The 12327-nt window shown below is 51.0% G+C and overlaps 1 protein-coding gene across 1 annotated transcript in view; it reads left to right on the top strand.

Moving 5' to 3' along the window:
* Nucleotides 1–12327, top strand: part of Ezr (ezrin) — a 43867-nt gene that overhangs the window by 21953 nt on the left and 9587 nt on the right. Inside the window, exons 2-6 of the mRNA XM_021221853.1 lie at nt 542–625; nt 4382–4477; nt 5438–5712; nt 6231–6314; nt 7206–7352. Coding sequence (XP_021077512.1) covers nt 542–625; nt 4382–4477; nt 5438–5712; nt 6231–6314; nt 7206–7352 — 686 coding nt within the window. The remainder of the gene's footprint in view (nt 1–541; nt 626–4381; nt 4478–5437; nt 5713–6230; nt 6315–7205; nt 7353–12327) is intronic.

The raw sequence follows: 12327 nt of genomic DNA, 5'->3' as shown, positions 1-12327 counted from the left end.
CTAATGTGGGGTCCCCTGCCTGCCTCTTAAGTCTGTCTGGGCTGGTGTTGATGGACCATCTCCATTTATGTTTGTCGCAGTTTTATTTTTAGATGTCCTTTTCTTTGTTTCTGCTGTATAATTAGCATTTTAAATGGCTGCCTGATGCCCTGTCCTCTTTGATTTTGAAGTTTATTCATTGCACCATTTTTTTATATCAGTTACTAATAATGTCTGCAGACTGCCAGGCACTTGCCCCCCCCTCATGCTTTGCCTTGGCGTGACCCTCCTGCTGGTACTTCAGCCGCCCGTCCCCCTCTCCTGGCTTTTGTGGGGGTTCATGAAATGGTGTACGGGAAAATGTATCATTCAAGGTTCTACATACATCCACACAGATGTGCTTTGTTGACATGGAAAGACTGTGTTTGAACCCCAGACCCTGTACTTGCTGAGGCTTTGTGCGGCTGCCTCACTCCAGAGCAGCTCTGGGTTTAAGTGGGAGGGTGAAGAGGCCACCACGGGAAGATGTGAGGAAATTGAAGTTTCTCTTCCTGTTTTCCAGATCAACGTCCGGGTGACCACCATGGATGCGGAGCTGGAGTTTGCCATCCAGCCAAACACCACAGGGAAGCAGCTCTTTGATCAGGTCGGTCTCTGACTCCGGGAAGGGAACTGACCAAGCCCTTAGGAGGCATCTGTAATGGACCAATCCTTTGTCTTCTAAACAAGTTACCTTGTTTTGTTACAAGGGCCTTGAGAAAGCAGAAACATCTGTGAAGTCAGATCTTTCTGTTAAATATTCTTTGTTGATAGCATTCACTTGATGCTGGGCTATTCATAGCACCACTCGCTACCCCAATACAGTTTTGTCTAATGGCTCAGCCCTTCCCAAAGTGGACTAAAAAACACATTTTCCTAGCATTAGCAGCTGTGTGTCACAGGTCAGCACACTCTTTCTGCAGAGAGCCAACAGTCAGTCTTTCAGGTTAGAAGACCATGTAGTCTGTGCCGTTGTAATCGCTCATTCTTCCCTCTATTACTGAAAGTGGCCACAAATCCATGAATTGAGTATGACCTTGTCAAATAAAAACTATACGGGGGGGTGGGGGGAGCTGGTGAGATGGCTCAGTGGGGAAGAGCGCCCGACGCTCTTCCGAAGGTCTGGAGTTCAAATCCCAGCAACCACATGGTGGCTCATAGCCATCCGTAACAAGATCTGACTCCCTCTTCTGGAGTGTCTGAAGACAGCTACAGTGTACTTACATATAATAAATAAATAAATCTTTAAAAAAAAAAAAAAACTATATGGGGCGTTGAATTTTTAAAGGGATTTCCCGAATCTTCCAAACAAAACAAACAAAAAACAAAACAAAACAAAAAAAAGAGAAAGAGAACCGAATACTTATCCTGTGGGCCACACGGATAGTCCACAGACCAGATTTGGCATCCGCGCCGTAGCTGGCTGCCACTGTTGTATTTAGAATCCTCTTCTGAGGTTCAGACAGAACAGCTTTGCTAATACGAGCACTGTGACAAGGACACGGCACAGCATATCTGACACGGGGAGTGGTTCTCAGTGAATCAGCCCCGTGATCCCGCTCGCTTTTGTGAGGACACAGAATGTCCCGTATTCTGTTTCTTAACAAAACATGTCAGGTAGCCGGCTCCAGCAGGCAGGTTCACTGCAGTACGCTGGTTTTCTACAGCAGCCTTTCCAGAATGTTCTACATGATTATCGCATAAGATGGGCACCTCTCCGTCCCATCTCGTGGTAGGGCTAGGAAAACTCTCCTTGGCTTTTTGTTCTCAGCCTAACTTCGTAGACTAAACGGGCCCAGACAGTGGCAAGGGACGAGCTGAAGATGCCTGTGCAGTTCTGGCCAGAGCTCCCCCTTGGTACCGAGGCCCTCTATAGGGTTCACAGGGCAGATGCATCCATGTCCCCGGGTCTCCTGAAACCTGAGGTGAATGGTAGAGATGAATGAGCTAATTCTAGAGCGTAGGAGAGGGCGTGGGGATACACGCAAGGCCGGAGATGAGTCACACAGCACCTGACCTGAGAGCTTGCTATCCCAAGTGGCCCCACTGCCTGAGGGGGTGGCACTCTGCCTCCAGGGCCAGACCTGAAAATGGGAGCCCCGGTGCTGGGGAATCCTGGGAAGGGAATTCCAGCACCTTCGGAGGTTCTGCGTGGTACAGCCCATGCTCGATCCAGTCTCCTCTGGAAAGTCAGGGCAGGGTAGTGCCAGGTGGCTCTGCAGCAGAGCGTCGGGTGCCAGGGCATGCCCAGACCTGTTCTGCAGGGCTTGGTGCGGATGTGGGCTGCCGGTCACCATTGTTTGAAGGTTGTTCTCTTCTAGTGAGGTCTAGGAGATTCTCTGCTCTCGGGGTGAGGCTGGAATCTAAAGGACACCTCTAAAAAATTCCCAGGAGAAGCTGGACACAGCCCCCGAGTCCCTTGTGGCACCATGTCCAGGGCCTGTGGCAGAGCAGTGTCCTGACTCCTCCCAGCGTTGGCTCTTGAGCACTTCAGTCCCTGTCTGCCTGTGGGTGCAGGCAAAACTGCTTCCCAAAGCAGAGCCGGAAACCGTAGTGTGAGTGGAGAGAGGGGACAATAACAGAGCAGGGTATGGGAAGCTTGCTCCTGCCTCTTCAGCAGCCTCTTCTCCCTCAGTCCAGGCTGCAGCCTGTCACTTGGCTCCAGCCGGAGAGCCATATGGAGCAAGAGCTGGGATTGGATGTTCTGTGGGGACAGGAGGGATGGGGCAGCCCTTCAGCCCCTGCTTGGGGTTGACTGAACCTGGCATCCCTGTCGTTACACTTCTGAAGCCAGTTACCCAAACCCTTCCCTGAGGCCGAGGTAAGGGCCAACCCCCAAGCTTCTGAGACACTCCTTTGGGTGAGGCTGAGAGATGAATCATAGGCCCTTGAAGGCAGTGGGGGACAGAGGGACGGCTTTACGGAGGCGTGGGATTCCCCTATGGGGAGGACCTATGATCTATGGCATGGTTTCAGAATGTATTGAAGGAAGGTTGTGGAGAAGCCCAAGCTTTCAAAACACTGCAGACCATTCATTGGGAACAGTAAGGAGAGGGTGGCAAGTCAGGGCAGTGGGGGGCAGCTTTTCACCAAGAGCGGTGGCCTCGGCTGCACAGCAGGCTCACAGACTGACACGTCCGTACACACAGATGTGGGGGGGGAAAACTCTTGAGTGGTCCCTGGAAACCTAGAGCAGCGGAGAGGGGAGTCAAATGGAGAGGTGTTCTTACTAGACTGAGGCTGCAGCTGGGCGGATGGGTGGAAAGAGTGCATTAGAGCCAGCACCTGCTTGCTGTGTGTGAAGGCATTCCCTGTGCATCCTTATGTCACCTTGATAAGGACTGGCTTGCGGATAGGAAGTCGGCAAGAGTGGACATGGAGGGCACAAGGCCCCAGGAGCGGGGGAAAGAGACCGCGTTTCCTTCACCCCACCCTGTGATAAAGTCTTGGATGTGGTGTGCCCCCTCTGTTTTGTGGGATGAGCAGAGAGAAAGGATGAACAGGGCACATGGCAGTTAATAAGCAGAGAAACACCACAGGAACTCTGTGAGAAAGAATAGTAATCTTTTCTAAAGGTTTAATGTTGCTCGTCGTGGCATTTAAAATTGTAACATCTAAGATTTGGGACTTAGTTCTTTTTATTTTTATTTTTTTTTAATTACGTGTGTGTGCACTTTCGAGATGCTTGCAGAAGCCGGAGAGGGTGTCAGATCCCCTGGAGGTGGAGTTGCAGGCTGCTGTGAGCCTCCTGACATGGGTGCTGGGAACCCACAGAGCCAGTCCCCTGCTTCTGAGACTCCGTGCAGATGACCAACCAGTCGCTGCTTCTCTATCCTAAAGATCTTACTTGTGAGGACTGCCATTGCAGATCTTTAACCACAGAGCACAGGAAGCGTCCCCTCATGTTGTCCTTGCTGTGGTCTTAGATTGCAGTCTTAGCATAGCTATGAGAATTTCACGTTTCTGGAGGTCCCTGACAGGAGAACAACCAAGTACCCTCTGCCTGTCACACTCTTAGAACCCTGGAACCAACCCCACCTGGGCACCCTGGTGCTGGGCGGTGTGCCTGGACATTCATGAGGTGGACTGTTGGTTCTGTGTGCTGGTCACAGCCTGCCCTGCAGCCTGAGGTCTTAAGGGGGTGTGAGCGGGAATTTATATAATGTACAGATAAGCCTGAGTCTGGCCAGCTTCAGGCTAAAATGTGTCATCTGTGCTTTGACCTAGCATCTGTGAGTCACAGGTTAGGGCTGAGACTCCGCCTGTTCCTTGTACCAAGAGTCTCTGGGGACTGCTGAGCACGTGAGGGACCTCCTGCTGGTTTCGGTGCCTATGTTTCTCATGGTGGGCCTCTCTCACACAGGTGGTAAAGACTATTGGCCTCCGGGAAGTGTGGTACTTCGGCCTCCAGTATGTAGACAATAAAGGATTTCCTACCTGGTTGAAACTTGATAAAAAGGTAAGTAGAGTTAACTATTTACAGGCTATTAATTGGGAGCTGGTCTGCTCTGTGGACATTGAAACTGGAATGCTTCAGCGATGCCCGTGTCTTTTTGTTCCTTGTTATTTGTGTAAAGATTTTTGTAGACGGAGAGGCTGCCCGCTTCCAGGAAGAGAGAATGTGGATTAGATTAGATCTCAGCTAATTTTAACTTCTCTTCCTGGCTCCCCTGTTGGGGCAGGTAATGGTTAACTGCCTCACTTTTAGTTGACCTTAGTGGTTTTTGGTTTTTTTTTTTGTTGTTGTTGTTTTCCATGAGATTAATGTAGAAATCATGAATCACACACCGTATTGTCAGAACCTGCCACTGCTTTGTCTGAGTCTGCAGTAAATTATCTTCTAACTCCAAAGATTGGGTAACCCCGCTTGCAGTAACGGCGCCATCAGCTAAGTGTAGTTTCTTCAGACCCTTGGCAGGCTCTGCTTCATTCTCTACCTCGCTTTCTGTAAGGAGGATGAGAGTCAGTTCATGGTCCAGGGCCAGACCAGCTTCAGGGCAGGTCATAGCGGGAAAAGGACATGGGATCATTTCGAATGAGTTCTCTGGGGTTGATAGCGTGGTCCCAAGAAATGAGGATGAAGAAAGCCAGTTTCCAGCACAGTGTGAGTGCGTTGGATTGACTGACCACCTCACACCCTACAGCGATGAGTTTCAGGGCTGAGTCAGAAGGATGCTTACCCAGCATGCACAGAGCCCCGTATAAACCAGGCATGGTGGGTCATGCCCGTAATCCCGGGACTCAGGAGGTGGAGGAGGGAGTGTCAGGAGTTCAAGACCATCCTCCACAATGCAGCAAGTTTGAAGCAAGTCTGGGATACTCTCACATGATAACAGTGATAATGAGATGACAACTCTTGAGTCACTGGTGCTCAGGAACAGCCTGAAGTTGGCACTGAGAGCCGTCCTCCGCCTCGCAGGTCTCCGCACAGGAGGTCCGAAAGGAGAACCCTGTCCAGTTCAAATTCCGGGCCAAGTTCTACCCCGAGGATGTGGCCGAGGAACTCATCCAGGACATCACGCAGAAGCTCTTCTTCCTGCAAGTCAAGGAAGGGATCCTCAGCGATGAGATCTACTGCCCCCCAGAGACAGCCGTGCTCCTGGGGTCCTACGCGGTTCAGGCCAAGTTCGGGGATTATAACAAGGAAATGCACAAGTCTGGGTATCTCAGCTCTGAGCGGCTGATCCCTCAGAGGTGAGCCGAGGCTGGCCTGGGTGAGCACAAGCCCCTGCCTCGGGAGGAGGGAGAGAGCAGATGTGAGAGCTCCCTTAGGCTGGGACTCTGGTACTTTCCTAAGCACTCACTTTGGAATGTTCTGAGCCAGGGGCCTCCCCTGATGATTAACTGAGACCCAGCCAGGGTACTGTGTCCCTTCCTCACGGGCCCCTTTCTGACCTGCCTGCTTAGCTCTGCCTGGTACACAGTAACCTGACCTCTGGGAAATCTGTCCTTACTAACAGTGGCAAAAAGAGACCCCCTTTGGAAGAAATAATAGAAAATAATTTTCCAAAACTTCCAGCAGGAATATGTTCTTTGAAAGGCTAGATCTTCAGGTTTATGCTCAAGAAAGAAAATCGGAAAGTAGAAACAAAACAGCTACGATTGTCCCATTCAAAAGAACAGTAAGGGATTGAAGGGGTGGGAAGCGGCTTCATGGCTCACATCTCTGCCTTGAAGGTAACAGTCCTGCATCTCTCCTTCTCAATATCCAGAGTCATGGACCAGCACAAGCTCAGCAGGGACCAGTGGGAGGACCGGATCCAGGTGTGGCACGCGGAACACCGAGGGATGCTCAAGTGAGTGCCTGCCTTTTCAGCGTGACTTCTGTGGGACGGCAGGTAGCTCTTCCAGTCAGGTCAGCCAGCGTTAGGTCTTCGTGCTTGGTGAAGTCCAAGATGGATGAGTGGGCTTGCCTTGGGGAGAGTAGATTTGTGTTTTAAACAAGGCCTGGGGGAAGAAACAACTCCGTGAACACCTCAAATGCTAGCTAGCACTGGCCAGGCTTCAGTGGAAGGAAGGCCCAGTGGCCAACACTCATTTGGCGGAGGGTAGCCCCGGTGGCCAGTGAATCCAGGTTTCTGTGTCTGCGGAGGCGCTCTAACTCACTTGATTATTAAGGTTACTGTAATATGCACTATATATAATGTAAGCGCAGGCTGCGGGTGAGGAGAACAGTGAAGCTTGAGGGAGAGGCATGGGGCTTTAGGATACTCAAATGGAGACCCCAGTCCCTGCCTCTGGCCTTGTACACAGTCCCCGCTACTTCCTTGTAGTTTGGGACTCGGGGACTGTGTGCCACAGGGGTGAGGAGTCTTTGTGAGTCCTTTCTTGGGATCCCTGATTGTTTTGTGAACGTGGAAATCAGGGTTATCTCTAGCAAGAGAATAAAAAGGTGGGGGAAGCATGTGGTCCTTAGAAACCAGGGGAAATCAGTGGGTTCTTCCTGAACTCATGGGGCAGATAAATTACAGGGTTGAGGACAGGCCAGGCCTGGGCCCTCTCACAGAGCTGCTTGCAGGCCTAGCTCATCCCTGCCGCCTTTGGTAGCTCCAGGCCTGCCCATTCTGTATGCCGTGCCTCCCGCTCTACTCTGCATGACTGGCCTCCGTTTCAAGAGTAAGCAGAGGCTTGTGTGTTCAGGTGTGAATGCTGCTAATTTATTACACCTGTGCTTTCTTTCCCCTTAGGGACAGTGCTATGCTAGAATACTTGAAGATTGCCCAGGACCTGGAAATGTATGGGATCAACTATTTTGAGATCAAAAACAAGAAAGGAACAGACCTTTGGCTTGGAGTCGATGCCCTTGGACTTAACATTTATGAGAAAGATGACAAGTGAGTTGAAGTTGATCATTGATTTTTTTTTTTTTTTAAGCTGTGGAGTAGCAGACCTGGAAAACAGAGGAAGTGCCAGTCCTGTGTGTGTTAGACTGTGTTGTAGCATCATCTTAAGGGGTGACCTGGAAGTTAGCACTTTGTACATCTGTTCTGTAGCACTTGGGACCTGTGGCAAGGAAAGGCCCCGAGTGCAGGACTATAGGACCCTGACCCTGTGAAGCAGAGCTTGGTAGCTCCCAGAGGCCGTTCCCCCTCTAAGGCTGTTCTAGGCTCTTGCCTAGCTAGGGTGGACTCCTGGCTCAAGGCTTGTGCTAATCCAGTCAGGAACATTGATAATGCCACCAGACTCCAGGAACAGCAGCCTGCATGTGTGAACAATTAGCTAAATTCCCTGAGACTGCAGAAGGTGTCTGATTGCTCCACAGCCATTACATTGTCAAGCAAGGTCTGAGAGCGGAGTCGTAGCAAGAGCGGCCTGGCACTGGGAGCCTCTTGTCGGCTGAGATGTTTGTCACTGAGATGTCTTCTTCCCACCAGGGAAAATCATCCCACTTCAGCAAAGGAGAGGTGGTCCTGGTGGTTGCCTGAGCAGAGGGGATTGGCTCTGGCTGAGTTGCTGTGAGACAAGAATGTGCCAGGGTCCTGATGTCCCTGTTAGTAGGTCTTATCTGGGAAACCTAGAGGGAGGCCTAGAGCCCAGGAATGCAGCTGAGTCCTGTGAAGTGTGACAGGATGTGAAGCTCTGCTTCATGTCCTGTCAGCTCCCCAGATCTCACCCTGTCCCCATGGTCTCTCTGGAGCCATCTAGGAGAGTGGCCTTGTTCACAGTAAAGGACATATACATAAAGATTCCAGTTAGCGTGGCCAGGCATGGTGGTGCACACCTTTAATCCCGCACTCGGAAAGCAGAGGCAGATAGAGCTCTGTGAGTTCAAGTCTAGCTAGGGCTGCATAGTGAGATCCTGTCTAAAATATAAACAACGCATTCAGAACATTCCAGGAGTCCTGAACCCTTGGGGAACCAGAAGCGAGCTGTGGGGGGACTTGGTTGCTTGCTTGCGTGATGCAGTGTTGATAGAGAAAGAAAGCCGGAGTCTGAGGGGAACTCTCAGAGCCAGGCCGCAGGCCTTCCTCCAAGCCTGGATTGGAGCCTGGGGCCTGGGAGCCATGACCATGCGGAAGAGCTGCCTGTGGAGTCAGAAAGTCAGAGCGCACCGGGCCCTGGGCCTTGTGGAGATGCATGCGGGAAGCTGCTTCTGTCCCGTGTAACTCCATTTTTGAATAGCCAGATTTTGTAACAAGCCCTGGTGAGGGCTATCCAAACAGGTTTTTCCAGCTGTAAGAAACAGCCATAAGGGGAACTTGCTGATGTCAGCCCCTAACCACTTCAGCCTGCAGAAATGTTGCTTTTCTTTCTTCTTCTTTTTTTTTTTTCCAAGTAAAACTTGAACTGTGCCCTACTGAGCCCTCCCCTCCCCTCCCAGGCTCCCAGTCAGCAGCCAACTGCAGTTCTCCAAGTTCTTCCTTCTTCTTTCCTGGTAGCAGGAGGCAGCTCTGCTCCCATCACCATCCCCTCTAAAGAAGGCACGCCCTGTCTGCGGAGGAAAAGCATCTAATTGGACACTGAGTCTGTTATCAGCACAGTTCCCTCCTGTTTGCAGTAGCTGTAGGAGAGTGTTCTGGGCTTGGAGGGACCAGAGCTCTAGGGGCCCTGGTATTGAATTGCATCCTTCACCAATAGAACTAATGGTGGGCATTGGATATTCTTGATACATTGTTAATAGGAGCAATCCGATACACAAACAAACAGATATATCTTATCATAGCCTTTTTGAAATTAAATGGGCTCTGGCTGGGACATGTCTCCCGGGGACCCCCTTTTCATGGTATGTCACACAGTTCATTGAGAGCCTGGGTACTGAAAGCATTGGTCTGTCCCCTTTCTTTAACCCTGGGCTTGGAAGGAGATGGGGGAGATAGGTATCCATGGTTACCCCCCACCCCGACAGGCGCCATGCACAGAAGTCCAGCTAGGCTGGACTGTGACCCCTCCCGACACTCCCATACCAAAACCGACACAAAAATAAATGAACTTAGCACACGAGGCTGGCCCTGGACCCTTAGCCTGTGCCAGCACACCCGTTCCACCCCCTCATGTCACTCTATCGTGAAGTGTGGGCAGCAGTCCTGGCTCCAGGCTTCACGTCTTTAAGAGAGAGCACCCTGGAGGAGCTTGGAGGACTGGTTGGAGACGACACTCCATCTGCTCGGTCACTGAGGATGGCTTATGAGATGCAGTGCTTCCCCTGCCTGGAGCTGGTGGTGTCTCAGATGAGATGTGCCTCGCCGTGAGCTGCGGTATCTGTCCCAATGAAACACCGCAGTGGTCTCATCCTTGCCATTTTGGGCTCTCTGTTGACTTTTAGAAAGACTTCAGCTTGCGTTTCCCACACAGTCATATTTGAGCTTTGCACTCTGGGTGAGTGTGTCAGGGTCCCCCATGAAGCATGTGTTGTTGGTGAGATGGTCCAGCCTCGAGTGAGTGGATCAGTGCCAGCCATTGCCGCGTCTGCCCCTCACGTTGTAGTCGGTAAATGTATTGTAGGGAGAGTCTACGGAACTGGATTTACTGACACCGATTCTTAACACTTCCAGCTATTGGCGCTAATGTCCATGGATGGAACTTTTAGTAGAATTACTACAGCGTTAAGAAATGGCAATCTGGGCTGGAGAGATGGCCCAGTGGTTAAGAGCACTGACTGTTCTTCCAGAGGTCCTGAGTTCAATTCCCAGCAACCATATAGTGGCTCACAACCATCTGTAATCAGATCTGATGCCCTCTTCTGGTGTGCATCTGAAGACAGCTACAGTGTACTCATATAAATAAAATAAATCTTAAAAAAAAAAAAAAAGAAAGAAAAGAAAAGAAATGGCAGTCCGGGGGCAGTCACAAACACGTTAACTAGAAGGGGCCAGTTTCTTTCTCTTTATTCAGACCTCAGGATTAGCGCGAACTCATGGGTATTTGTGAGCGATAACGCTTATTTTGCTACTGAGGTTGTTGTAGGTTCAGTTTGTAGGGGACCTTGACCTGGTATCTGTGTTGCTTACATATAACCCCATTGTGCAGAGGCTGTCCTTAACTCTTAGATCTCAAGACGCCTCAGTCCTATTCTGTGCACACCCAGCAACCAGCCATCTCCACATAGCCCTGGTTCCTCTTGGTAGTGAGTCCCACCTCTCCATCATCAGCCTCCTTCTCTTCCTCTTCTTCTTCCTCCTGCTCCTCTCCTCTCCTCTAATTCGCGGGCTTACAGGTTACCCTAGAACTCACCACCTCTCCTAAGTCAGCTTCCCAAGTGCAGGGATTCTAGGCACACGCTGACATGTCCAACTCTTCTCCCTGCCTTCTAAGTAGGTGACACATTTGGGGCAGTGACAGTATCAATCCTGTGGCAGTCAGTCTTCTGGGTGGACCCTGCTCATGTTGCGAGTGTGTGATCTCTTTTTGTGACAGGGAGAGGAAGAGAGAATCTCTGTAGGCTTTCATTTTCTAACTGGCTAAGAACCAAAGGACACTCCCTCGCTCAGAAGCGAGTCACAACTCCCTAGCCCCCCCCCCCCCGCGTTCTGATACTACGATTACGCTTACGAGTGGCTACGGATTGAGCTTTCAAAGTCACAAGGGCCGTGTTGGACCCAGCCTTTGGAAAACAGATGCCTGTTGGCCACCCAGCTTTTCTAGGTCAGAAGCTAGCGAGACCTGTATAGACAGATGCTGCAGGACAGAGCCCGGACTCCTTGGTTTTAGGAGCTGGAGACATTGACCTGGCGGCTGGCCATGTGGCTGTGGGTTGAGTAGCTCTCTCCCGGTTCCTAGCTCCTCTGCAGTCAGCTCTTGCTCTTGGAGTCTGGGGGCAAATGTCCTAAAAGTAGCTGCCTGGCATCCCTCTGCTGCCTGGCATCACTATGCTTTGTGGGATGCAGGCAGAAATGGTGGCAGGACCAGGCCGTAGCTGTATTTCAAGTGTTCTTAGACCTGTCGACAAAGCCATACTGCTGAAAGTTCTGTATCCCACGGGTGACGGTGAGGGGTGCTGTGAGCGGTGGGTTAAGTTGGGTCGCCACTGCCGTGCCCACGAAGCTGTCTGCCATGCTTCCAAGCCCTCTTGCAGTCTTCCGGAGGCTGCCTTGCGTTTTTGACCCAGCTTTTGCTTCCAAAGCAAGAGCCACCCTGCCCATTATGTCTTTAGCCACAGAATCCCACCCCAGACTCCAGCCTAGCTGTGATCCGCTTGAAGTAGAACCCATAGGAAATGACAGGGTTGTTGTTGTTGTTGTTGTTGTTGTGTTTCTGTTATATTATTAGTTTTTATTTTAGGTGTGTGTATATGACAGTGTGTGGACGTTAGAGCAGAGGGGCATGTGCAGAATCCAGAGGCCATCACTTGCCCTGCTTGATCATGCTCCGCTTTCTTCCCTTGGGACTGGGTCTGTCATTGAGCCTGGAGCTGGTCTGGCGGCCGGTGAGACTCGGCAGTCTGGTCCCCGCAGCTGCGATGCTGGGTAGCGATGCTTTTTATAGAATTCTGTGGATTTGAACTCTCAACTCAGGTTTTTCACACTTGTGCCAAGAAGGCTCTTACCCACTGAGCCATCTCCTCAGCCCAGGACAGCTTTTGATGGCAGAGCTTGTGGTTTGAGAGTCTGTCCTTACTTCTGGATTGCTATCCCTTCTGGTAAAGTGCTGGAAAGTAGGCTGGAGACATTGGTGTCGTCTCAGCTACCCTGCACTGACACAGGACAGCATCCCAGGCGGGGAGTGTGCGCCTCAATAGAGTAGGAGCCAAGGGTGTGGGATCCAGCCCCATCCCTGCGCACCTCATGGGTCAGCAGCTTCTCTGTGAAGAAGGCCCTTATGGAAAAACACGGCATGTTTTTATGAAGCGAAAAGTAACGTGGTCCCTAACAC

This window comes from Mus pahari, chromosome 21 (assembly GCF_900095145.1).
Source record: "Mus pahari chromosome 21, PAHARI_EIJ_v1.1, whole genome shotgun sequence".
NCBI lineage: Eukaryota > Metazoa > Chordata > Mammalia > Rodentia > Muridae > Mus > Mus pahari.
Note: the sequence above shows the minus strand (reverse complement) of the source record. Positions and strands in the feature narration are given on the sequence as shown.